The sequence below is a fragment of the Falco biarmicus genome, chromosome Z (genome assembly GCF_023638135.1).
Source record: "Falco biarmicus isolate bFalBia1 chromosome Z, bFalBia1.pri, whole genome shotgun sequence".
NCBI classification, from domain to species: Eukaryota; Metazoa; Chordata; class Aves; order Falconiformes; family Falconidae; genus Falco; species Falco biarmicus.
This window is the reverse complement of record NC_079311.1, coordinates 55,973,889-56,001,237: the sequence shown is the minus strand read 5'-3', so window position 1 is coordinate 56,001,237 and position 27,349 is coordinate 55,973,889. Positions and strand designations below refer to the sequence as shown.

The following is a 27,349-nucleotide window of genomic DNA, read 5'->3' as shown; positions in this document are numbered from 1 at the left end:
ATTCTCTTTTATTGAATTCTGTATAAACCAAATCACACACCTGGAGAAAATTAAATTAGATTTTTAAGTTTCATTTCTCTAAGACACAGTTAATGAAATGGACTTATTTTATACATTTGACTTTTTAACCTGCAGCTGTTTTGTTTGTTTCTTTTAACTTAAGCTAAGTCTATCTGAAATAGACAACATCAGTAACACAATTTGCTTGTTACCAAAGGTAATGATTTGATCAGTGACGGTGAATAACAACAAAACTAAGGAGTTATCAGTTGAAAACAGTAAACAGAACTTGTATCTCTATGGTAAAAGAGGGATTGTGTCAACCACATGTGTTAGTAAGTAAGTTCCTATTCATTTCTATATCCTTTGTCTCCATATGAAAATTCTCCAAACTAATTAAAAATCTGGAATATTTTCTGAGTATTACAGTAGCAAACCAGCCTAGATACACATTGTTTTGATGACCCCAATAAAGTATCTATACAAGAATGAAAAAAGTTATGATGGTAAAGGCCAAATGAGGATCAGAAGTGAAACAAGCTCTACCAATACAAGGTGTAATCCAAATAAAATACTACATTGATCTATTTTGCATAGTTTAATTATGCCTGCTAGTAAAATTAAAATAGTGCTTTAAAATTACAGTTTAAACTGAAACATGTGTTTCAACTGACTCTTGAGTACTTCAGCTGAACCATACACACCAAGAGCATACTACTATAAAATCTAAAATCATGTTGTCTCCCACTTCCTTAGCAAGAAAACTACTTCTAATATATACATTCTGTCTCATATTTACAGAATTATACTCTACAAAATAAATAGCACCTTAAAAAAACAGATAAAGCTATTTAGTGTTCAAAATGCAATTCAATACAATTAGCAGTATTTTTTTCTGTTCTTAAAGGCACTTTGATACAGCACTAGAAAAGCTACTTGAACCAAATAAAACAGGCTGCTTTATTGACACAAAGCAAGAGAAAGCTGTTGCTGAAGGTATAAACATTAGATTTTGTTAAATTTTAGTAAATTTTACTTTAAATTTGAGGAAAAACACAAAACAGTTTTTAATTTGCAAGACATAGCATGGAGTTTTGGTATCATTCAAATAATTCTAGGACATCAAACTTCAAAGTAAGCCTACTACTCCATTTGTGTTTACTGGATGCATTTAAGCCTCACTTGATTTTACATTCAGTTAAGCGTTGCCACTGACTGTATTCTGGTTTCACTGTGTAAAACAAATCTTACAGCATGATATGCAAAGCACAAATATGCATTTGCTCTTATTTGATTAAGGAGAAAACTAGCATGATCTCTAAAAGAGGCAATATTTTTATTCAACTGCAGAACGATTTAAAACAACTAAGAAAACAGAGGAATATCATTGCTACTTAAATATTTAAAGAAACATCACTTTTCAAATTTAATTCCACCTAGAAGACCTATTCCTTATTTTTGTGTATAGAAAATTATTTGTTTTGCCTGTGCTGTCAGGTGAAAAATTCCATGAAATATCTTCCAAATAAGTAAAATGAGACAGTACATAAAAGGAACAAAGAAAAGAGTTTAATTAAAGTCTTGATTTTAATTAAAGAAATCTGAAGGAGGAATGCTTTTTTTTTCCAGATCTTTTTTTCTATTAAAGACATATAAAATATAGACAAATGTTAATATATACTCTTTTTCTATTATTTTGTAACTCAAAACCAAAATTCTCTGTTGCTACCTGGAAGCTCACACTATGGTACTGATATTTATACTCTTCATGAATTATGACTCTTTGTAACTTTCATGCTCAGAAAATAATACTACACAGGTTTTGGATTAATTATTTTTTTTACATTGTACAAGAACTTTGTATTTATCCCTACCAACCACTTTAAGAATCAAAACAAAAGAGATTTTATCAGCTCATCTAAACTATCCAATGGTATTGTAAATGTTCATCATAATTTCAAATAGAAGAGTATCAGATTTTCACTCATTACATTGGTTGCTAAAAATAAAGTCCCCTAATTTCATTGCCCTTTTGAGTATTGATGAATCTGTATTATTAATGATACTTTATATCCTTTACTATATTTTTCAACTCTTCCTACTCTGTATTTCACAATTCTCTTCACCATTACTTCCAAATCTACATCCAGATCAGAATACCCAGAAGAATTAGGTAGAAGTATTAGTTAGGGCTATGCAGCAAAGCTAGACTAGGTATAAACCCATTTTTCTAATTTTAGTAAGGGCTGATGGAGTACTCTCTTATGGAAAAGTCCTATGTTTATGTTTAAGTGTCCACAATATTATTGATCAGTCGTAACAGAATGAGTCTTCCCACAGCACTGTAAGACACTTCCACAATTAATTTTTAATTTGAACACTCTTTGGAGACATACCATAGATAAGTAAGAATAAAGCGTTAAATGGTAGTATCGTCCTCTGAAAAATTGGAAATATTTTGAAATAAGCCATTAAACCTACACTAAGACTGAGCAAACAAACTGAACAAATGCAGGGAAGTTTCATGTACCTATTTGTAAATTACATTATTTAACATTTACATCTAACAGTTATGATCAACAACACTGTGCTTTTCTTACATTTCCAGAAAAAAAACAAAATGTTAAAGGAGGCTGGTTTTAGTTCCTGAAAAATATTCAGCTTGGAAAAACTATTATGTGAGCACTCCAAAAGCATCCACTGATATTACTTGCATGCAAAAATTTAATGTATGAAATGTAAATATTTGCAAGCTGTCAAAGGAAAGATCTGCCTTCATGTTTAAGTATTCACAGTATTCCTACTCCTGTATTTTACACATGTATATATTACTTACTTTACAAAAAGTACTTATTCTGACAACACAATATTGCTATACATTCTGTCACAAAAACCATGTCTGTCTGCAAGAACATTTCAGTAAGAAACTAGACTCAAAGAGTTTGTGTCAGTCTGAAATACTTACTGTCGCTGGGGAGGCCCGCGTTGTATGAGTCACTGAATGACCAGAATTTTCCATTGCATTGCCAATCAGATAGGTCCCTCCTGAGCTGCTAATGAGTTGTCCTCCTGTGACACCCATCTGAATCCCTCCAGTGCCCACCATGCTATGAGATGAGACCACTGTCGTCACCTGTGCAGAACTTCCTTGAGTATCAAAATAATTTCCCCCAGTGTTTTGGCTGTACATCTGGGTTTCTGTGTAAGGATAAGTTGTTGATCGGCTTCAAGAAAAAAAAAAAAAAAACCAACAAAAAAAACAAAAGGAAAAGGAAAAGAAATTATTTGTATCGTTCATTTAGCTGAGGGAAACATTGTAATTCTTGAAATATATACACAATAGCTGTAACCAAATTAAACAAGAATGGCAAACAGTCTCTGCCTCCTCAGAGAACAACACTCATCAAGTCAAAGCACTAGATAACCAATTCAGTGACAATGTTAAACCAAGCATCCACCAAGCCCTTATAGAAATATTTGTCAGTCCTACCTAAAGAGGAGGAGAGAAAGAAAGTATGACAAAAATTGAGGTGGCAGGCAGAAAGAGCTCATCCAGTTATTAATACATTTCAAAACAATTAATTAAGAACCATCTTCTAAAACTATTTTAATCCAATGAAAAATATTTGAATTTTAGTCAGATATTCTAGATTTTGTCTACTGTGCTTGCTGCAGAATTACAAGCAATTCATACAAACATCAGTCAAGAGAGTCCAGTGTTCAAGAACCCTGTTATCTACTGTTTTTAAATTAATTAAAGCTCTTAGTTCAAGCTTCAAAATCAGACTTCACTGGTATTTTGGGAAATGCAGTTCTTTTTACAGGGTGAATTCAAAATCAGACATGAATTCATGTTATGATATAAACCTGCATTTAAGAAATAAAATGAAAACAGAACTATGACTTGTAAAAAGGTCACAAAGATGAAAGAAGTTAAAGATATGCAACAGCAACATTTTTAAAATCACTTTCAGCTATGAAACATTTATGCCTCATTAATCAGCTTACCCTAACAAACTACTCAGCTACTGAAATCTTCTATCATGTTTCACATTCTTAATTATTTATCTTGAATCATTACTCTTCATAGGTTATAATCTATTTATAGTTTTTGAATGTCCACGTACAAAATTTGATCTTCAAATCAATGTATTTCAAAACTGTGAAGTAAATGGCATTCATTATTTCAAAGGCCAGATTCCTCATTTTAGAAAAGTCTATTTGGAAATTTTAACCTGTTTCGTGACTGCTAAGCTTTGTATCTTGGCAAGCATGATACCATTAAATTTCTTATTTAATCATTAAAATCTGTACTATTGCTTGTAAACAACATGCAACACTATTTTGAAATTCAAAGTTCTCCATTAACGTGGAATATTAAAAGTATTATGATTCAGAGAAAACAGAGAGATGCCCAAACTCTGCGTAAGTCTCCATTTATTATCTGCCTAAGATTCATTTAGTATAATCACACAAAACACAAAATCAGATTTTTTATTTATGTAATGTAACATTACATATTTACAAAACCACTATGTAACTAAATGAGTTCAACAAAAAAATGCAGATACTTTTGTCCAAAAACAGAACAAGAGAAGGAAGCAGCATCCATTTCTTATGTAGTAAGGTGGTGGTTAATACACCTATCTAGGAACTTGAAGTCAGGCTTTTTTTTCTCTTTATCTAAATAGGAATTAAGTTTCTTATCAATATACAGAAAAGGCCATGGCCATTTACTGTTAGTTGTTATGTTTTTTAATTATGAAAACTTACACAAGATTAATTAATTACTAAACAATAGACTCAGAGATAATGATTCCTTTTTTAGCTTCAGAAACTTCATTACTTTTCAGGAACTGAAGATACAGCATCTTATCAACAACCAAAGTCAGAAATTTTGCTTTATTAACTATGGCCACAACAGTTTCTTCTTTCCACTTCAGAGACTTCCAGAAACTCCAAAATTTTAGTTTTAAAATCCTAAATGTTTCATAAGCCTTACACTACATGATTTGCTTTTACCCATCATTAAGCTACTTAAACATTTTCCTTTTCATTTGAGTATAGCAAAAGCCTCAAGATCAGCTGAAAGGAACAAAGTTAATGTGAAAGAAACACCTTGCAGTCTACTGAAAACAAAGCAAAATCATTATTTTAGGGACTAAAGCTCAAGAAGATAGTTAATTATTAACATTAACTATTAACATTTCTTTTAGAGAGTTAAAAATCAGTTGATCTTTGCATTGTAATAACCTATGTATGTGTTTAAGTATGTGCAGGTCCCGATTAATCTGTTTTATCATGTCAACGTATCATTGTGATACCTTATGATACCATTGTGATATCATTTATCTTGTGATATGCAAGATAACCAAATGTTTTAAGGTCACTGCATGCAGTAACATGACCCCTCAACATAAAACAGTAGCAAAGAGGAAAACAAGATGTTAATATCCTTCAGACACACAGAAGGATAACTTAAATTAAGGAAGTGATCTTCTACTTCTCCATAGCACTTGCAGCACAAACATGCAACACTTTCTCAAATAATCTGATATATATCATACAGTCAGTTCTTTCCCATTGCAAAACACTCCTAACTCTTCTTTTCTTCAACAGATGCATATAAAGATGATCTAGGGACTAATTGCAGTGTAACTGAAGTCTTCTGGCTCTTTATGAGAACACCTTATTGATATATTATGGCTTGTGATACAAGGCAGGCAACAGAATCTAATGGCTCCTTCTATCAAAATGCTGTGAAATTCAGTATTTACTAGAATGTGGCCTTAGAAAGATCATCAGAATTACTAATAAATTTGAAGTCCAAGTAGTTAGGCTGCAGAATTCTAGTTTCCAGAAGGCTGTGCAAACTAGATGATGTTTACCCTGAAAGCGAGTTACACGAAGTCAGACGCTGTGTGAATTCCATTTAAAATAAGCAAGCCTGGAAAATGTGTCCAATGTTGAAACCCCACACTGAATATTAATGACACCAGCATGAGTTCGACTAGCATTGCAAGGTACAATAGCTCAAGGAATCCCCTATTATGCCTTATTGCTTACACACATATTGTAATAATTTGTGAAGTATAATGCTAGAAATAAAACACATGGAGTTGTGGTATAAAGTTCTTAATAAAATGATGGGGTTTGGCACATGAAAACAGAAACTATGAGTTCATTAAAGCCCAGCCTTAGCATACAAATTAAGCACAATGTCTTGCATTGTATTACAGACACTAACATAACATTACTGAGCTTAACTTTTTAAAAGTTCTTTTTGTCTTTTCACTTCTGTCTCTTCAAAGACACTGGCACATTGAAGAAAGGAGACAAAACCAACAGCTCAGAAAGAATAAACCTTTTTGTTGTCCTCCCTTAGTTTTCAGTGTACACACATGGAAAATAATTTATTCCCAGTTGCATCTATGATTTGATTCTATGCCACGACAACATATCTCAGTAATACACATAGGGTGATCATGGCCCCAGATTTTCTTTCAGCAAGCAGTTGATCGGACAGACTTACTTTTCCTGCATTTATATCTGCTTAGAAAACATAAGCCTACAGACTTATGCTGGTTTTATTTATGTCTTAGAAGTCTACCTGGTTGAAAGATTTTTCCATTACCCTGTGTTTTAGTAAAAAAAAAAACAACACAAAAATATTTATTTCCCTTTTTCAAGAATTGAGAAATGCAGCGTCTTTAAATAAAAATTCTCAAATCAGGTTAGAAGTCCAGACAAGTTAACTCAAGTGCAGTTTGTGTTTATTTAAAATTAGTTTTTAACCTGAAATTACATACCAGTAACTTCTGTATCTTGGAAGATAAGTAATTAACTACTGAATTCTTATCACTAGCTGTAGACACTGACTTGGAAAAATCAAGTCTTGGGTAAAATGCACATAAACCTATCCTTCTCCTTGAAGTTCTATACCTTTTATACCGTAACTTGAAATACCAGCATCCCTTCACAGTGGCTGTACAACAAAAAAAAAAAAGCATCTTAATTCAAACAAGAAATCCTTTCATTGTCAATTGTTTAGTTCTTCTGTAATTCTAATTCAAACAAACAAGTAGCATAATAATTATCTTACTCATCAAGTAATAACCTCAGAATTGCTGTTGTGGGTTTTGGTATGGATTACTACATAGCTTAGCAGGCAGGCACGTAAGTATTTTTTCAGTGTAATCTCTGTAATGCAAGTTAGCCTTTTATGGTACTTAATTAACTAAGGTATTATTTCCTGGGATATAAATATGATAAACACTAGATTAAAATAAATATTTCAGGACATACTGTTATTTATACAGAGTAGCTAATGCTCATGATAATGCTATGGTATTGCAATACGGTAGAAAACCTCTGTGCATAAAAGCTAAGAGAGTCTTTCATGCCAGAACAATATCCTCAAACTCCTTTAAGATTTTAGTATAATCCTGTAGTCCTTCAGCTGATAGTCAGCTTCACAGAAACTAGAGAGAACAGAATCCTTTGTCTAACACCAAAGGAAGGCCTTATCACAGTCAACGCATTGGTGCAGCCTCTGGAGGTGGTGTATCACAAGCAATGGGAAGAAAGGGAGGTGCCATACACCCTAACACTGACACAACAGAACATGATACAGCAGTTGAATGATAATGGAGAGGGCTAAAGCATCTCTCTCATCCTGTGTCATACAACCTCCTGCCTCCCAACCAAGAAATCTACTCCTGTAACCAGAATACCGATTCAGGGCTTTTTAATAACAGATAAAATCCCAATGAAGCAATAACCTTCATCCACAAAAGCCTCCTCAACTGATCTAAAGACAGATATGGAGGAACTGATAAGACAGTAAATAATAATTTTCTTTCACCAATCCCCCTTTATCAAATGGAACTGCTAAAACCAAAGATCAAAACCTACACCATGAAAGGGCAATTAATGAATCTATAACCAGAGAACAAATATTCAAAGTAAGAAATTTTCTCTGTGATAGTGAATAGTTCATCTGCCTTATGCATATATAATCTCTCAATACAGACAACTAAAAATATATCAGCCAGAAAAAGTTTTATAAAATTTACCTAGAATAGAGCTGCATTATTCCATATAAAGGTATTCTGATTTATCATATTCAAAAATTAAAGTAAACATGTTACTGACAGGCATTCATTATCAATAAAAAAAGAATGGACATCTTTAACATCCAGTCCAAGATCTTTTTCCACATGGAAATAAAGCAATACAAGCACACACAATGCACAACTGCAGGAAAACTCAGTTAAGAGGGAATGAAGAAAATGAAAACAGCAGAAATCTTATAAACAGTATTCTCACGACTTGTAAGTTAGACAGACAAGGGAACCTTAGTTACAGATCTCTAAAAATTCTGATGAAGTACTGCAGACCTATAGCCCAAAAAATATGGTATTACCACTGTCAGAAACATGTCACAGGATTTGTAATAAACCCTCAAGACCTCAAGACTTGGACTTGTCAGGCTTCCTTGTCTAGACTTGTCTGTGACAGCCTAGAGCTATGTTCTAGCTTAGCTGTAACAGTAATTGTCAAACAATCAGATAAATATTACTTCATCTGTTTCTGTTTTAGCTTAGCTTTCTACGATTGTGTGGTGTAAAGCCCATTGTTAAAATGCTGATGCTCTAACAGACAGTAATATCAAATAGCTATTTTGTGTAGAATAAACAATCCATGTCCCTAGATTAAAAATGTAGCAAAGAGGATAATAAGCATGGGATGACAGTATTCAAGAAATACGCAGAAAATGTAAAACACACCATATATAGTAAATTCAGATGTAATATGGAAATGGAAACCAATGACAAATGAATAAGCTGTAGGCTGTGCTAGAAAACACATTAAAAATAGCTGCAAGTGGACCCAGTGTGAGTAGAGAGCCTCCCACCATCCATCATACTTCTCCAGGCGTAACACCTGTGATGGAGGGTAACTTGCTGTAATCCTTTCTCAGATGGAAGCCATTGACCTTAGCATGCAGAAGGGTCATAAAAGGGCAGGTATAATGCCAGAGAAACAGGGATGGGTACTAGGAAGATAAAAACTTTATCTGAATTACTGTATTGATAATAATTCTTTGATTTGACAGTTAAGATTTCAGTTAGAGTAATTGTAAATTCTTGGTTTTGTATACAAGGTGTGTTTTGCCCACATAAACAACACAAATTGTAGTACAACAAATTGGTAAAGAATGCGTTTTGGACCCACCACCAATATAAATTCTTAGACAATCCCACAATTAAAACTGTATTTGCTACAACAGAATTATCAGGTAAATGGCTACATTTGATTAATACATTACAATTTATGTAAAAAGAAAGTTCATGTTTAGTAAAGGAGACTCACTCAACTTCTTAATACAGGTGAAGCCATGATACTCTTTATTTAGTCTAAACTGCCAGGTAAGCCTGTAAATGTCACTGCAGCAACAATGCATTTTTGCTTCAGGATAGAGTGACATGCTTGACAAGCAAAATTGTTATTAACTAGACACAAATGTAGATAACATAATTCAAATATTCTCATATTATACAACTTACATGACAAGTGGTAGGTTACACTCCTTGTATTATCATTATGTCTCCAATTATAAAAACACAAGGAACTATTAAGCATAGACAAAGCATGATATAAAATGTGTGGGAATAAGAATACAGCAGTTACACTTGACGAAGACTGCAAAACATGACAAACCTCTTACCTTTAGAATCAAAAGCATCAGGTACATCTTTTGTCATATATATTCTAACTACATCCCTTGTTGCTATCATATATGGACTTAAATCAGTGCTAGTTTGCAAGTGCTTTGTTTTGAAATAAAGAATAATTCTTTCGTCAGGCATGCTGTAACATTTATTTCAGACATGCCTGTGCACTGAATTAATGTCTTCACCCTAACTATGGGTTGCAGAGTTCTTATTCCATTGATAGACCCGTACTGTCACCAGATAGATTATGAAGGCACCCTACATCTGATTTTGAGTTAGAATTAAGATTTTGATTAAGCTTGGTCATAAAATAAATCAAACATACAATCATAGGAAGACAATCCAAAAGACAAACCAATGATCACTCTAGCCAATTACATCATTTACAAACCTAACCCTATTTTCTGAAAGTGAAACAGACAAGTTCTGGAGCAGGGCTAACTGGACAAACTGGCTGTAACACACTTCTGTGAATCTATAATGATCCACAAGGCTAATCTTTCATAGATTTCAGTAGGAAGAGCAAAAAAAGATCAACTGCAATCTGAAAATCTGTCTTAGTATTTTAGCACAAGATAGGCTCGCCTCTGTGTTTTCTGTCACAGCAGAACATGACACAGTCAATGCAGTTTTCTTTAGGCATATGGTAAGCTTTTTGTTCACTTTCAAAAACTCTAAAATGTCATTCCTACATTCATCCAGCTCTGAACAAGCTAATCCAGTGTCAAAACAAGAAGAGGAGAAACAAATATATTTTTTTTAAACCATAGAACTTCAGTAACAATAAAAACAGCTAATAGAAAAACAGCTCTTTAATCTCTGAAGGAAGTTAGCTGTCAGCAACATAGAGCCCCGTTCTCCTTCACCTATCAAATAAATGAATTATAACATGTAACACATATATTCAATAACTTTAATTTACATAAACGACACTTTTGCATTCTTAATCTGGAATATAACTGTATGTGGAAAAATGAGTTTCACAATATATAGTCTACAAAAATTCTGAGTAGAAACACAGACTGGTCCCATTCTCCATGAATGAAATCATAATCTTTAGAAAGGTTAATGTTCCTAAAAAGTATTGAACAATAAATTTGCTGTTCACTACAATGCGAGTAAATTCTTCTATGAGAAGGAAAAGCAATCTCGATTAGTCTCATCAATTAAGACAGCATTCTTATTACACTAAGGAACTCTTTCATATCCCATTGACTTATTTGGAAGAAATGACACAGGGATTCAGATACAGAAACACAGTAAGATCATGGAAAACTGAAGGTTTGTACTAAACAGTCTGTAACATCTGGTTGTGTTGTCCAAGGACCGTAAGCAGTCATGTAGTACACATCTCATGTGCTGCCAAAAGTGCATGTGCTAACAGCTCACATAAGAACTTACAAGTGATACATGAAAAGAGAAACTTGAATAATAGCCTAAGAATGGCCTTTTTTGGAGGCTAGCAGCAGCGGGCTCTTGTGGTTGCAATGAAATGATGCTGCCACTGAGTGCTGCTGTACGGGACATGCTAGAACTCCAGCATGAACTGGAGTCTGAAACAGCCAAGTGATACGCTACAACTGACATCCCTAACAAGTTCTTCTTGACCCCTTTGGCAGCAGACTGCAGGCCACAGTCTGCTTTCCCTTGGAGGGGTATCCAGTACACTGGGCATCGACTGCCCTAGGGGTGGAAATATTTGTCACTCCCTTTTCTTCTGTACATGTCAAAGACCATTGTTAACTTTTTTTTTTTAGACCTTTTTTTTTTTTAGTTACAAAAATCATGTAATGACTACTCTGACCTGAAATAAAGGGGTCCTGCCTCCAAAAAGGTGAAGTAAAGTGACCACAGGGTTTACTGGGCTGTGTAAGTTCAATGGTCTGGTACATCAACCCCACAGGAGACAGTTCATGCCACAGCACTCGGGTCAGTGTGAAAAGGACACAATGTGAAAAAGTACGCTTTACATCACAGCCAGGGACCATAGTCCCATGTTGGGTGCCAAAAAGGACTGTCATGGTTTAACCCCAGCTAGCAACTAAGCCTCTTCCAGTCGTTTGCTCACTCTCCCCTGGTGAGATGGGGGAAAAATCAGAAGGTTGAAAGTGTGAAAACTTGAGGACTGAGATGAAGATGAAGATAGGTTAGTAAGTAAAGCAGAAGCTGCACACGCAAACAAAGCGAAACAAAGAATTCACTCACTACCTCCCATGGGTAGGCAGGTGCTCAGCCATCTCCAGGAAAGCTGGGGACTCCATTGCACATAACAGTTACTTGGGAAGACAAACACCATCACTCCGAATGTTCCCCCATTCCTCCTTCTTCCCCCAGTCTTCTATGCTGAGCATGACATCATATAATTTGGAATATCCCTTTGGTCGGTAGGGGTCAGGTGTCCCAGCTATGCCCCTTCCCATTTTCTTGCGGACCCCAAGCCTACTCACTAGTGGGGTGGGGTGAGAAGCAGGAAAGGCCTTGACTCTGTGTAAGCGCTGCTCAGTGAGAACTAAAACATCCCTGTATTATCAAGACAGTCTGCAGCACAAATCCAAAATATAACACTAGACCAGGTACTATGAGGAACATTAACACTATTCCAGCCAAAACCAGTACAATAGGAAAATCTAATGCATATTTAGGACACATTGTTAAGAATTTACAAGCGAGAAGAAAACAGACAAGACAGTATGTGAAAAATGAATTAAGCAAAATGTGCTAGCAGAAACATGCTGCCAGTGTTAACATCAGAAGTCTCTGATCCAAGTAATATTGCTCTTTTGAATCACTTTAGGATTACCAACAACTAAGTACTTGCAGACAATAAAGAAGTGTTCTAAATAATTTTTCTTTAAAGCCACTAACACAGCAAAAATGGTAAATGAAAAGAAGCGGTAGAGAAGTTTCTTCCCAAGCAACACGATCCTGCTTTGATGTTTGAGCCAAATTCAAAGCTGGTGCTTCTCCAAGTCAAAGATTAGATTAGGTTACCTCCAGAGGTCTCATTGACATAAGAGTATTCTTTCTATGTTTCTAAGTTTGTGTATCAGAAAGAGGAACTTGATGATGGAAAAGCGTGTTCAGGGAAGCAGGAAATACAAAATAATGTGTAGAAAAGAGGCTAAAGAAGCATAAAAAGGAGACAATGTTGCGCTCCTTCCTCTGCCTCTCCTCACTGCTTTGGAAAAAAAATTACTTAGCTCATTTTATTTAACACAGGAATGAAATTACATCACTATTTCTTTTAAATAATAACTACAGCTGCTATACCTTTCTAGGTTTAGCCTAGAATTGGCACTAGGATTGCAGCCAGGAACACAGAAGGCCCTGCATTACATCCTGAGGATGGAAGTTACATGGTATGTCCTATGGACAGAACTTGCCCATAAACTCAAAAGTGCTTTTTTTGAAAAACACTATGCTGAATATGTAATCTCATGTAAGTTCAACTCAAACAATCACAAGAATTCTATTTACACTAGAATTCTGCCTTAATAAAACCAGTGTGAATTCAGCTTTTCATCCAAAAAACTGTATTGACAATAAAAGAGCTTTGATTGAATCATTTTTCTTTCCAACTAAAATGCACTAACTGAAAATATATATTTAACTTCATATTTTAATAAACATTCAAATTCTGATCATTTGCCAACTTACATAGCGCCATTAGTGTAGACTGTGTCACTTCCCTCCACATACTGAACCTGGGCTGGATAGACATGCTGTACCTGTTGTACAGTCTGCACTTGCTGTACCTGAAAACAAGAACACCAGAAATTTGGGATATTGTAAAGAAAGACCGATGCTTCAGTGTACCTAATGGTTTCTAAACAATATGGGATAGTTCTGTTCTCATGATTACTAAAGGCATGTCACAGCAACAGAAGAGAAAGGTAGTGGTTTTACACGGTATTTGTGCTGTAAGCCTGGTAAATGGAGCCCTAACACTGAAGATGCATGCCCATGGAGCACACATACCTTCAGTGCCAAAGACAGAACTAACGGAAAAGCAAAACAAGGATGAAATTAAATGTAACTATGCTTTGCAGAATTACATTTACTATGGAAGAAAGTATCATTTGGCCACATATATGCCTTTCCTTTTTCCTTCCAGTCCTGAATAGTACAAGCCTTAAAATCACAGATCAAATGTGTTGCAGTAAGTTTAGAAATAAAGGTTCCTATTAAGATGGTTTAGGTCTTATTTAATGGGAGTTAAAATACAGGGATACAAACTTTTTTCCCAGTAATGCTTTGACCCAATGCACAATTACAGATCAAAACTGCCAATCTGAGTAACCCCTTTTGCAGATATCATCAGCTGTAACAAATTCCAACAAAATCTGGCTTTACGTCAATGAGCTAAACAACAAAAGGCAGTAAGGTATGGATTATCTTCACATATATAGCTAAAATGGCATGCCTGTTTTGTAAAAGCACACATAATCAGAAATCAATTCCTCTGATATATGCACTATGTACGGAAGCTCCAGCTTATGCAAATTTCTTTTGCAGTCTTTATTTTTTGTCTTCTACCATGGTAAAGATTAAGAATTCCATATTTTACACCTGCCATCACTTAGAGAAGCTGTATTTTGATTCAAGAGCAGTCCAGAATCTAAAAGATGCAAAGATCTTCACAGACTGGCAAAAATTTACCAAAGAACTGAATCAAGAAGTGACAATGCACATATTTAGTAATTAAGTGACTGCTATTTTTCTCTGATCTTTTATTATGAGGCAACTTCAGCCTGACCCAGTTGGTTTTAAAGACTGGAAACACCATAATCCCAGATTAATCTGGGTTTCATTCATTTGATGGATCATCTCCAAGAGTTCTTTGAGAATACCCTACTTTTAATACCTTTAACTCTGTTGTATTTTAAAAAGCTCTGTAAACAAGAACATTTTTCCTACTAGTCTTTTATAGTATTGACTCAGACTGTGAAAGGAAAATCTAGATTTTCATAGAAACCTTCCCTTAGGTTGCCATTAAAATCTATATTCTGAAAAAAAACCCAAAACACCCAAGGTTTTGAATGCACTAATACCAGCATGATAGAAAATCAGATGTTTCTATCTGTTAACAGCAATAAGACAAAATGTGATGGTTAAAATATGTATTAAAATCCAAAGTTTTCTGGTTTCCCACATGAATCATTACAGAAATTGAGGAATATAACTGAAATGTGATTTTTCAATTTCAAAAGATACAGTTTAAAGATGTTTTCTAATTATTAAGGTAAAATACAGCTGGGTCTCCTAATAATATTCAGGTTTTTTAACAGAAAGATTCAGTTGTCAAAGTTAGCACAAAACACTCTGATCCAGATTATGGATGTTACTAGTCTTTAGAACAGTTTTTTGAATTAAAAAAAAACAGAAACAGCTGTATTGTGCAAACACATTTTCAAAGAATTAAACTATGTCTGTTTCCATCAGCTTTGACTTCGTAACTTAATTCAAATCACAATTTCATGGAATGGGCTTCATCCAAACCCACTGTAAGAAAACTAAAACTGTAAGCTTGCTATTGATTAGAATCGGAATCAATATTCAAATTTGTCAATCTGTGACAAAACTGTCTACTCATGCAATAATTGGCTAAAATGTATATGTGCGCTTCTGTGAAACACATATGCAACGTATTATGATAGCTTTTGACTAAAAATACTTCAACTTGGGTGACTCAAGTTCTGTGACCTTTAATCAATGGGAGAAAGGGACTCATTGTTCAACAGTCTATTACAGAGCATCAAACTGATCTACTTAACCTATACAGTGAGAAAACACCTTGAAAGCAGGCTTTGTTTTTCAAATCAGTAATTTGTCATCTGCCATGTAATAGATACACTCCATTTTCTGTCCTAGTAGTACAGCTGGGGAAACACTGTGGAAATGATGCTGTTCTCAGTACAAATTCCATGTTCTTTTCCAACTTCTCCCAAAATGCACTTCATTCCCTATTCACACACGCTGGATATGGCTTACTCCCTATCAAAAAAACCCCATGGTATTTTTCTATTAATAAAGAAAATGTGATTGTTCTCCCTGCAGCATGTATATTGACAAAAGGGAACTCTACAGTATGTACAAACACATTAAAAACTTCCCATCAGTGAATGTTGGTCACATTCCCATTCTATACAAGGTATTATATCCTCCCATTATTCTTGGATACCAGCTACTATGATTTCAGAAACAACAGACTCAGCACAGTGCAAGACCTTTACCGCAGAACTAAGAGGATACTGTGGGACAAAATGGTATAAAGTGTATCAAAGCTCAGTGTGTATTGGACAGGAAACTGAAAAAATCCAAAAAGTGCTTATTTTCTGTTTTGGAACACCACCACCACCACAAAATACCATAAAACAAAATATCAAAAAAAGTTAACATTTTCATTGATTAGTTTTGAATTTTTACTGATTTTACATAAATTCTTTATTAGCCTAATATGCAGTATTACTAGAAATGTCATAACTATGCAAATAAAGTACCTTATTTTTTAAATCAACATTTAAGAACAAATACACTTCAGCGCTATTAAAACATCTACTTTTGTAGATCAAAATGTTTTTTCTTTGAATTTTAACAATTAAATCCAATACAAAAAGGCCACTGAGTTAGGTTATTTATTTTCCAACACAGTAATAAAAAAAGATGGTTTATAAAGGAAATTATTTTGCTTCAGCTTTTCTGAAACTCAGTACTTCTACAGTCAAATTGATTATGGTGCCCAAAGAAGCTTTAGTCACTATGTTGTATTGCAACATACATAACAACCTTGAGGTAGAGAAAATTAGAGGTAAATATTTTTCCTGTCAAACAAGGACAAATTAAATAAGTAAGTGGCCTTTACGATGGCCTTGTATATGAAAATTCTGCCATGATGAAAATCTTTGTCATAACTCCAATACTAATTTTATTTCCTATTTTACTTCATTTTGGGAAAAATGATTTCATGAGAATTGAATCTAGTGCCTCTGGATTTTCCTTTTAACTTTCAACAACAGGAAGAAATAAAATGTGTACATCTACTTTCTATGAGCATAACATCATTTGAAAAGACGTTGATTACAGGGAAACAAACCACCACCAAAATAATAATAATAATAATCAACATTCATTGTGGGGATTGTAAAAATAAAATAAAATAATTATTTCTTCTCTTCTGTTTTATTTATTGTTTTTCTTGCACCTTTTACTAAGTTGTTAATGGAATTGTATCAGCTATATTCTTCATTGTTTGTGGTGCAGCAGAAATTGGAGATCACAGACAGAATATTCAACAGCGATCTAAACCTAAATGGTCTTCTTGTTTTAAAAAATAATCCAAAAATTGAAAGATTCAGGCTGAAAACAGAAAATACAAAGAAATATGTATTAAAAAAGTGACACTATGCAAGTTCAAAAATCGTATGTTCTGCATGGTCTGGTGAGCTATTCATGGTAATTGTTATTCTGTGGCTGGAAAACAGAAAATTAACTGATGTATCAGAAATAACAAGTTAAGTAGAGTCAGACAGAAGATCTTTCATTCCTTTTGCTTCAGTGATTCTAGCCTGAAATAAATAACTGGAATAGGATTATAAGCAGGCAGCTGAAATGTTCCAGGAGAACACGAGGCAAACGAAAGCTTGTTTCAATATACATGTGTAATTATAATTACTAGCTGAAGAAAAAAAAAGGAAAATAAATTATGTTCTTAATTATACTACCTCTGAGGACAAATGCAGGACTAAGTTATATTGTATCTATGAAAGTTTGTCAACAACAAAATAAAGTGCCTAAAAGCATACTGAAATGCAGAAATTACATTTAAGTATAAAAACAAAATTTGAGAGAATTTTGATTTCCAATTAAAAGTGCTTATCTTCCAAGTACTCTTAAGCAAATAGTACAAAAATAGGGCAAAATATATGAAGATTTTTAAACTTCATTTAAAAAATAACATATAATTATTTACAGTGCCTATGCAAACAAATTGGAGGTACAGTGTTTTCTGTTCTCAAGAGACAAAAATAACTTTTATACCTTCATTAGTCTGGATTACTTTTGGCAAGCAACACATAAATAGCACATGTTATAATGCTCGAAGCACATTCATATTTATATAATGACTAATGTCAGTTCATGATTATGTTTTTCATATGCTAAACATGATTTTGCATTAAGAGCAATTTTGATTAGCAGAAGTCTGCATCTCCAGTTAATGATACAATGCTTTGTGAACGCGATGGCCATCATGTATGGTGAATATGAATAAATGCCTTGTTTTAGTTTTATTTCTCCAATCCTTCCACATTGCATGCCATAAACTACAAAGTGAGATTCATTTTGAATCTTTAGAAGCTTACTGCACTGTGCTAAAGGATGCCTGTTGAAAAAGCAATGATACATTAGTGACAAATCCCCATATCTGAGGAAACAAAAGACTAAGTAAATTCTTCAGACTATTAAATTGGAATTTAATTACACTTCCACCTTTTTGGTCTTACTCTTGTTGCTTTTTGTTTACAGGTGGACATGTTTGTCCCCTTACCATTCCATCTCAACAGTGACAGCTGCTGTGCTGCATAAATCCAGCTGCTACTAGTGCCACTTTGAGAAGCGGGGAAGCTCAGGTTTTTGTTAATGGTACCTTTTTTTTTTGTATTTTTGGATCATCACAGCAAACTTTTATGAGTTCCACATTTATACCAGCTATATGCAAATTAAGCACTCATTTAAGCTGAAAATATCAAAGGTTACTCTCTTGCTGTTCACTCATAAGACAGGATGCTTCCATATAAACACACCTGTAGCAAGTAGGCTTAGTCTACCCTTCCACTTAAACCTTTCTCTTCTTCAGGGAAAAAATATTTAATTTTGAAAAAAAAAATCAAACATTTTGTAAGCATAAATGAAACACTGATGTCATGAATACAACCCCAAAATAATGCATGCATAAAATGTCATTTAATTACGGTGCACATGCAGGAATGTACACATGGGAAGCAAAGACCTCACTAGGAAAAATGAAATAATATACACTGCTTTAATATTAATTAAACCCAAACTCATCTAAAATGGCATTATTCACTAAAAATTAATGCTAATTTACTGTAAACATGGTAATACAGAAGTTTCGGCTTATGCAACATTGTTGCATATACAGACACTTATGTTACAGTATCTTTGAATTTTAAAAAAATCCAAGAGGTGCTCTACTGTTTTAGTAAATGATATTCACAAGACAATATAATTCAAATGCGAATATTCACACATATTTTGGATACAGCTGTCTTTTATAAACCACAGAAAAAAACAAAAGCCTATCTTATATATTACGCACCTAAAATCTTCCCTCCAAATTTCATCACTAACTTTGAGCACACAGAAATAATAAGCCCTCCTTCTGCCATCAAAAGAATAACTTTATGAAATTAGCACACTTACTCCTGATTTTCTTTAGGCAAACTGGCCCATTCCTATCAAATGCAAATAAAGTCATTCCCAACTTTAGACACATGTGACCTAATTCCTCAGGGCAGATCACATCTACAATTTACTCAACACAGTGATTGTTCCAATGTAACATATTCCTTTTTGGTTTTAACCCTACAATTGAAATTACCTAGTACCTATCCCACCTACATTCTTCATCACATTTCCTGCTGGCATACCACATTCACATCTTCACTCTTGCTTTTCTCCTCACCACACATCCACTTACATGACCTACCCTCTCTTGACACAAATCTCCCACACATATTGTGTTTTAATCACCACAATACTGTCTGCATTGGATTTCCCAACATTTTTGTCGCATCTTCAATCCCTGCAAAATTTTGAAGAAACTTCTCCTCAGCTGGGTTGATGCCTTAGCTCTCCTTACTGAAACATTATGCTGATTCCTATGGTCACTGTTAAGAGCCAGCTGGAAAAACAATCTAATATCCCAACGGGAAAATAATCCAAAATAATGATGGAGTATTACATGAAAGGGAACTCAGAAGCATCAGTACTAAAGGAGATACAGGTAAGGTTCATCAGGGACAGTTTTATATACTCAGTGAACAAAAAAATTCAGCTTCATGTTCTCATTTAGGTATAATCAACGAAGAAAAAAACCCAAGCTATTCCTGGGTATCTGTGTTTTGACATGAGTATTACATTAATAAAGGACAACTGGAGTAACTTCAGAAAAGATATATGCAGTCAGTGACTGAGATTAATGCATTATTTATGTGGTAAAATAAGGAGCCAATTATATCCTAGGAGTTCACAGAAAAGTAGAAACTTTTTATAAACTTTGCACAAGCGAAGTTTATTAACATCAAAGCCCGGCTCATTCTTTATTTGCTTGTGACAAAAATAGAACAGAAATGCATAAAAGATCCTACCCTTACAGTTCAATCAATCCAATGATTAGAACTACAATACTAGCCTATATGCCTTTAACTAGTTACCAGTCTTGAATCCCTCACACTGATCAGTACCTCATACGGTTAAAATTCAGTATGTATATCCTATTTGCTTAAAACAAGCAACTGTGTAGCGCAACCAAATCATCATCTTTCATCTCAAAAGCTGAAATACAGGAATAACAAAGAACTAATCACATAAAATTCATCCATTAAAGAACTCTCACCATGAATAAAAATAAAAATGAGAAAAATTACCAACCTTGTATTTCATAAAGGAAAAAAGTATTGCACTTCACAAACATTACAAGAGTTAACCAGACAAAATCTCCCACAAATGTTAGCTAAGTTCAAGCATCATAGAAGTTTCAATTCAAACCTAAGATAGTATTCAAAAGCCTCTATCCTAATCAACATCCAGGTAAAGAGAGAGAGAGCTATCTAACAGTCTGAACTGAGAAGAAAATATTTCAGACAGTTCTTGATTCCCTAATGGTGAATGCTGAGCAAATACACAGACAAGTGTTTAAATAAAATTTTGTAAGTCCAAATGCAAGGCTTTTCTGAATAATTTTTTTTAAAAACAAGCTCCTAAAATGTAACTATCCTTCCTGAATTTTTTTTTCAATCTTCCCAAAAGTAACAGCCACCTACCTGTTGCTGAACTGGTACTTGCTGTACTACCTGTGTGGGCACTGCTGCCTGGCCAGCCACAGATGTCTGTAAAGTCACAGTTGAACTTGTATCTGACCCAGTCTCTGATGTCTGCATCGTGATCTCTGAATAAAATTAAGACATAAAATTAAAAGGTTAGTACATTATTTTTGTTATTTTGTCACTTTTATTAGCGCACTAATTTGTTACTTAGCTTTACTTGGATCTTAGAATTAGCTAATACTAAACTTGGTATGAGCCAAAAGGTTTTGCTTCCTGCTAGCATATGAGTTAGTAAAATAGGGGGGTTTGTCTTCCTTTTATCTTACTTACATTCAAAATTTCCATGTGCAGAATCATATATTGCTTCTCTGAGTTTTTTCACTTTAGGAATAACTCACAAAAATCAGCAGCAAATCCTTTCTCAGATTGTAAAAAAGTGGTCATCTTTCAAAACTGTTTTTCTCTGCCTTACTGAATTATACTAAAGGCTCTATACATTCAAAGTCAAAGTCAAACCTCTAGAGGGCCACAGAACGAAGGGCTGTAACCTGGAAAGCAAACTCTGAAAAGCATTTAACGAGTCACAATGAAAAACCACCTCAACCTTCTCTAGCAGAAAGCATTAAACTAAAAGCATTTAGTAGAAAGCAACGACTATACTTTCAAACCTACAAAGAAACTCCTCCACACTAAATCCACATATAAATATATGGTAGAGAAGTGCGTAAGATCATGGACCTGACATTTAAAGGGAAAATGGAAATATGGATAGAATACAGAAATGGTTCAAAAATCAAGGAAAATTCCTTACACAGAAAGCTTATCAGAAAGAAAACCAAGGATTTCTTATACCTTCATAGGAAACACAGACTGGGAACTATGGGATCCCTCAATTTTGCACAACAGAAATGACAATACAATTAACTGGGTAACAAACTAAAATTAATTCAAAATCAGGAATTTGATTTTTTTTTAATTTCTTTTAAGCAGTGGATGACTGACCAGTGAAAATAATAACCAGATGAGGCAGGTTCTTCTTCACTTGGTACCTTCAAAACAGAAGACTCTGTGCTTCTGTGAAGAACTACAGTAAACAAATACAAATTACTAGTCTGTAAACCACATGCTCTGTGATGTGAAAATTCTACTGCCCTTAAACTCTATTAATCTGTATTAGCTACAGAACACTTCGACAACATGAGGACCATCATAACTAAAAATGAGCAGCATTACCATACGTAACAAAAGATGATTATATGAAAAAAAAAATCTCCAAGTACTTCGAATGCTCGATCCAGATAATTGTTTAACTGAAAAGACCCAGATGGCTGACACAGAATAAACAGGACTTCAATCCCCTCCAACAAATAACAACTTCCTCCCCCCGCCCCCCCAACCCCCGTACAATATTTTCTGAGACAAAACCATAATAAAATTGTGTCTATTCATGAACTACCAATATACAGTAGGAAGAATTCATTACTGTACCAAAACACCTCAAATCCTCTCAGAAAATTCAGTGTTCTTCTTGCTGGACAACTGAACTAGCTGCAGCAGCAGACCTTCCTTTCACAGCTGGGTTCCACAGCAGTTTAAGCTGACTTCATGCTGGGTTTCTGCAGTACCTCCCTGCAACTACCTCTGACTCGCCTTCCATTCAAATGTAGTCAGTGCAAAGCAGGAAAAAGGCATATAAACTTGGGATGGGGGCGAGGGATAGGGGAAGGACCTTGCCAAGTGGGACCACCACTGGTTTAAACTCCATGGAACCAAGCCTATGATGCCCGACAGGGTTAACTGCTTCTTCTCAAATATTCAGAAAGACTGATAAATTGTTGATCATACTTAATTGAGATAAATCAATAGATTCTCAGACCTATCATGTTGACTGAACCCTCTACTTCTTTTCAGTCTGTCTCACAAAAATCAGATAAAAACTGAAAAGAAAAGATGACCAGAACACAGATCATTACCAAAATGTTAAAAATCCTAACTATGGAAATCAATGTCCACAGAATAAATACAAAGGAATTGGAAGCCACCATGCTGCTAGAAAGCTACACCGTAGTTCCCATTACTGAAAGCTGGTGGGATGAATTCCATGAGTACAGTGCAGCTATCGATGGCTGTGGGCTGTTCCGAAGGGACACGAGAGGGAAGAGGGGCAGAGGGGTTCGCCTCTACATCAGGAAATGGATAGATGGTGAAGAGTTGTCTCTGAAGAACAGGTATGAACACGCTGAAAGCTTATGGGTAAGAATTACAGATGGAGGCAACAAAGGGAATCTTGTGGCTGACAGTGACTTCAACCACCCTGACACCTGCTGGAAAAGTAGCATGGTGAGCTGTAGGCAATCCAGGATAAGTCCTTAAACCAGGTAACAGACAGCCTTACCAGAGGGAACGCGTTACTGGACCTGCTGGTCACCAACGCAAAGTAAGCTAATGGGTGATGTCAGGATCGGAGGCAGCCTGGGCTGCAGTGTTCATGCACTGGTGGAGTTTGCGGTCCTGAGCGATATAGGTAGGGTGAAGAGTAAAGTCAGGACACTGAATTCTAGGGAAGAACACTTGCAGCTATTGAAGGAGTTAGTCAGTAGGACCCCTTGGGAAACTGCCCTCGGGGACAAAGGAGCAGAACAAAGCAAGCACATCTTTAAGGCTGCTCTCCACAGAGAGCAAGAGCTCTCAGTTCCCAGGTGTAAGAAGTCTGGGAAGGAAGGCAAGACACTGGCATGGACCAGTTGAGACCTGCTGGTCAACCTGAAGGGCAAGAAGGAAATGCACAGGCAGTGGAAGCAGGGACAAGTATCCTGGGGGAACACAGGGATGCAGCCTGGTTGTGCAGGGATGGGGTCAGGAATGCCAAGCCATGGCTGGAGCTGAACTCGGCAACAGAAGAGCTTCGATAGGTATGCCAGCCAGAACAGGAGAATCAAAGAAAGCGTACCCCACCAACGAACAGGACCGGCAAACTGGTAGCAACAGACGAGGAGAAGGCTGAGGTACTCCACAACTTTTTTGCCTCAGGCCTCACTGGCAACCTCTCTTCTCATACCTGTCAAGTGGACCGCAAAGCAGGGCCTGGGGGAACAAAGTTCTTCCCACTGTAGGAGAAGATCAGTTTCCAGACCACCTGAGGAACCCAAACATACCAAGTCTATGGGATGAGATGCATCCCGGAGTCCTGAACAAGCTGGCTGATGTAGTTGCCAAGCAGTCTCCAGGATATTGGAATAAGTCAGGTGAAGGCCGCGGTGACTAGAAAAAGGGAAACATTGCACCCATTTTTAAAAAGGATGGAAAGGAGGACCCTGGGACCCACTGACCCGTCAGCCTCACCTCTGTGCCTGGGAAGGTCATGGAACAGATCCTCCTAAAGCTATGATAAGGCACAGGGAGGGCAGGGAGGTCATTTGCGACAGCCAGCATGGCTTCACTGACGACGAGTCCTCCCTGACCAACCTAGTGGTCTTTTATGATGGAGTGATTCCATCAGTGGACGAGAGAAGAGCTACGATGTCATCTATCTCAACTTCTGTAAGGCCTTTGACATAGACCCCCACAACCTCCTTCCTTCTAAATTGGAGAGAGATGGATTTGATGGATGGACTGTGGATAGGGAATCAGCTGGATGGGCACATCCAGAAGGTAGCAGTCAATGGCTCAACGTCTGGATGGAGACCAGTGATGAGTTGTGTCCCTCGGAGGTCCATACTGGGACCAGTTTTGTTTAATAATTTCATCAGTGACATAGATGGTGGGATCGAGTGCACCCTCAGCAAAATTGCAGATGACAGCAAGCTGAGTGGTGCAGTTGGCCTGCCTGAGGTAAAGGGTGTCATTGCGAGGGACCTGGACAAACTTGAGAAGTGGGCCCATGTGAAACTCATGAGGTTCAGCAAGGCCACGTGCAAGGTCCTGCACCTGGGCTGAGGCAGCCTCCAGTATCAATAAGGCTGGGGGATGAAGGGGTTGGCTGCAGCCCTGCAGAGGACTTGCTGGTACTGGTGGATGAAGAGCTGGACTTGAGCCAGCCATGTGTACTCATAGCCCAGAAACTCAACAGTATCCTGGGCCGCATCAAAAGAAGCGTGGCCAGCAGGTCGACGGAGATGATTCTGCCCCTCTACTCTGCTCTGGTGAGACCCCACCTCGAGTACTTCTCCACCTTGGGGTCCTCAGCACAGGAAAGACATGGACCTGTTGGAGCAAGTCCAGAGAAGGGCCACAGAAGTGGTCAGAGGGATGGAATACCTCTCCTATGAGGAAATGCTGAGAGAGCTGGCGTTGTTCAGCCTGTGGAAGGGAGGGCTCCAGGGAGACCTTTTGCAGCCTTTCAGTACTTAAAGGGGGCTTATAAGAAAATTGGGGACAGACATTTTAGTAGGGCCTGTTGTGACAGGACAAAGGGTAATAGTTTTAAACTAAAGGAGGCTAGATTCAGACTAGATAGAATGAAGACATTTTTTACAATGAGGGTGGTGAAACACTGCAGGGGGTTGGCCAGAGAGGTTGTAGATCCAGATCCCTGGAAACATTTAAGGTCAGGCTGGACAGGGCTCTCAGCAACCTGATCTAGCTGAAGATGTCCTTGCCTGTTGCAGAGGGGATGGCCCAAACAATTCTATGATTCTTTAATTCTGCTTAGTGTAAAATAGTAAATTTCAAATCTTTTTTTGCCTACAGAAAATGCTGTATAAAATCTAGAATAAAGTTTTTCAAAGTTGAAAACAATGCCACAGTTCCAGTATCAGTCCACCTCAATTGAAGCCGATAGTTTTTCCCTGAATTCCAATATTAACAAGAACAATCATGTTCCAGTAATAACATGCAGAAAGAAAAGTTTCTTTTCTTTCCAACATGGAACCATCTTAAAGTTTGTGCAGATAAATTAACAAGACATTGTTCCATAGAACAAATCTTTATGTGCACTAGACCAAAGGGAACTTTTGCTTTATATATTTATGACTAAACACATACATGGAACTAATAGCCATAGCAGTGATTATTATACCTTTTGAAGGGAATTGCCACAGAGCATAACAGGATACCAAGTACCTTCTGAGGTTTCCAAAAAATAACAGATGACATAGACAATGGCAACGTTCCTAACGGAATGCTAATGTGTTGTGTACTTTAGTCTTAAACACTGTAACCATCTTCTAAATTTGAATAATTAATGTTTTACTCAGTTTCTGTGCAGAACAAAGTCACAGCTAACAATGAACCTAAACTGTAAGTAAAAAATCTAGCAAAAGGGGCAGGAGACCTGCATGGATGAACAAGGAGCTTCTGGCAAACCTTGAATGGAAGAAGGAATTTTATAGGATGTGGAAAAAGAGACAGGCCACTTGGGAGGAACACAGGGTTGTTGTCAGAACATGCAAGAAGGTCACAAGGAAGGCTAAGGTCCATTTGGAATTAAAAGTGGTGAGAGAGGTCAAGAACAATGAGAAAGGTATCTTCAAGTACATCAGCAGAAAAAGAATGACTAGGGAAAATGCAGACCCACTGCTGGAATGAGGTGGGTGCTCTCATGACAAAGGACACAGAGAAGGTAGAGTTACTGAGTGACTTCTTTGCTTCAGTCTTCACTGCCAAGTCTGGCCATCAGGTTTCCCAGACCCTGGAGGCAAGAGAGGAAGTCTGGAGAAAGGAAGACTTTCTCCTGGTTGAGGAGGATCACATTAGAGATCACTTAAGCAAACCACGAGTCCATGGGCCCCGATGGGATGCACTCCCAAGTGCTGAGAGAGCTAACAGATGTTACTGCTGAGTCACTTTCCATCATCTTTAAAAGGTCATAAAGAGCAGGAGAGGTGCCTGAAGACTGGAGGAAAGCCAGTGTCACTACTGTCTTCAAAAAGGGCAAGAAGGGAGACACCCAGGACACTACAAGCCACTCAGTCTCACCTCCATCCCTAGAAAAGTGATGGAACACCTCATCCTGGAGGTCATCTCTAACATGTGAAGGAAAAGGAGGCTATCAGGAGTAGTCAGCATGGATTCACCAAGGGGAAGTCATGCCTGACCAACCTGATACCCTTCTGTGATGGAGTGACTGGCTGGGCAGACAAGGGGAGAGCAGTGGATGTAGCTACCTTGACCTCAGCAAGGCTTCTGACACTGTCTCCCACAACAGCCTCCCAGGTAAGCTCAGGAGTGTGGGTCAGGTGAGCGGACAGAGAGGTGGATTGAGAACTGGCTGGACGGCAGAGCCCGGGGGGCTGTGATCAGCGGCGCAGAGCCTGGCTGGAGGCTGAGGCCAGCGCTGTGCCCGGGGTCAGTGCTGCTCCAGTCCTGTTCAACTCGCTCATCAGGGACCTGGACGCAGGCACAGAGTGCACCCTCAGAGCATAATTAAATGGGTCAATTTAGGCCACCAATTCGAACAAATGATCATATAAGATACTAAGGCTTCAACGGGATGCAAAAGTGAACACCTGAAATTAATTAAAAGGCATTATTTTATACCAGCCCCTAGCTTTACTTGACTCTGTGTTGTTTTCATGGTTACAGTGTACAAACATGTCAATCACTGCA

General features: G+C 36.6%; 1 protein-coding gene across 4 annotated transcripts in view; it reads right to left on the bottom strand.

The window, feature by feature from the left end:
- Positions 1-27,349, bottom strand: part of RFX3 (regulatory factor X3) — a 128,091-nt gene that overhangs the window by 45,340 nt on the left and 55,402 nt on the right. For all 4 annotated transcript variants that reach the window (XM_056324083.1, XM_056324084.1, XM_056324086.1 and 1 more), the window contains exons 2-4: positions 20,801-20,925; positions 13,395-13,492; positions 2,966-3,224 (exon numbers count right to left, since the gene is read on the bottom strand). In XM_056324083.1, coding sequence (XP_056180058.1) covers positions 2,966-3,224; positions 13,395-13,492; positions 20,801-20,917 — 474 coding nt within the window. In that variant the 5' untranslated portion in view covers positions 20,918-20,925. The remainder of the gene's footprint in view (positions 1-2,965; positions 3,225-13,394; positions 13,493-20,800; positions 20,926-27,349) is intronic.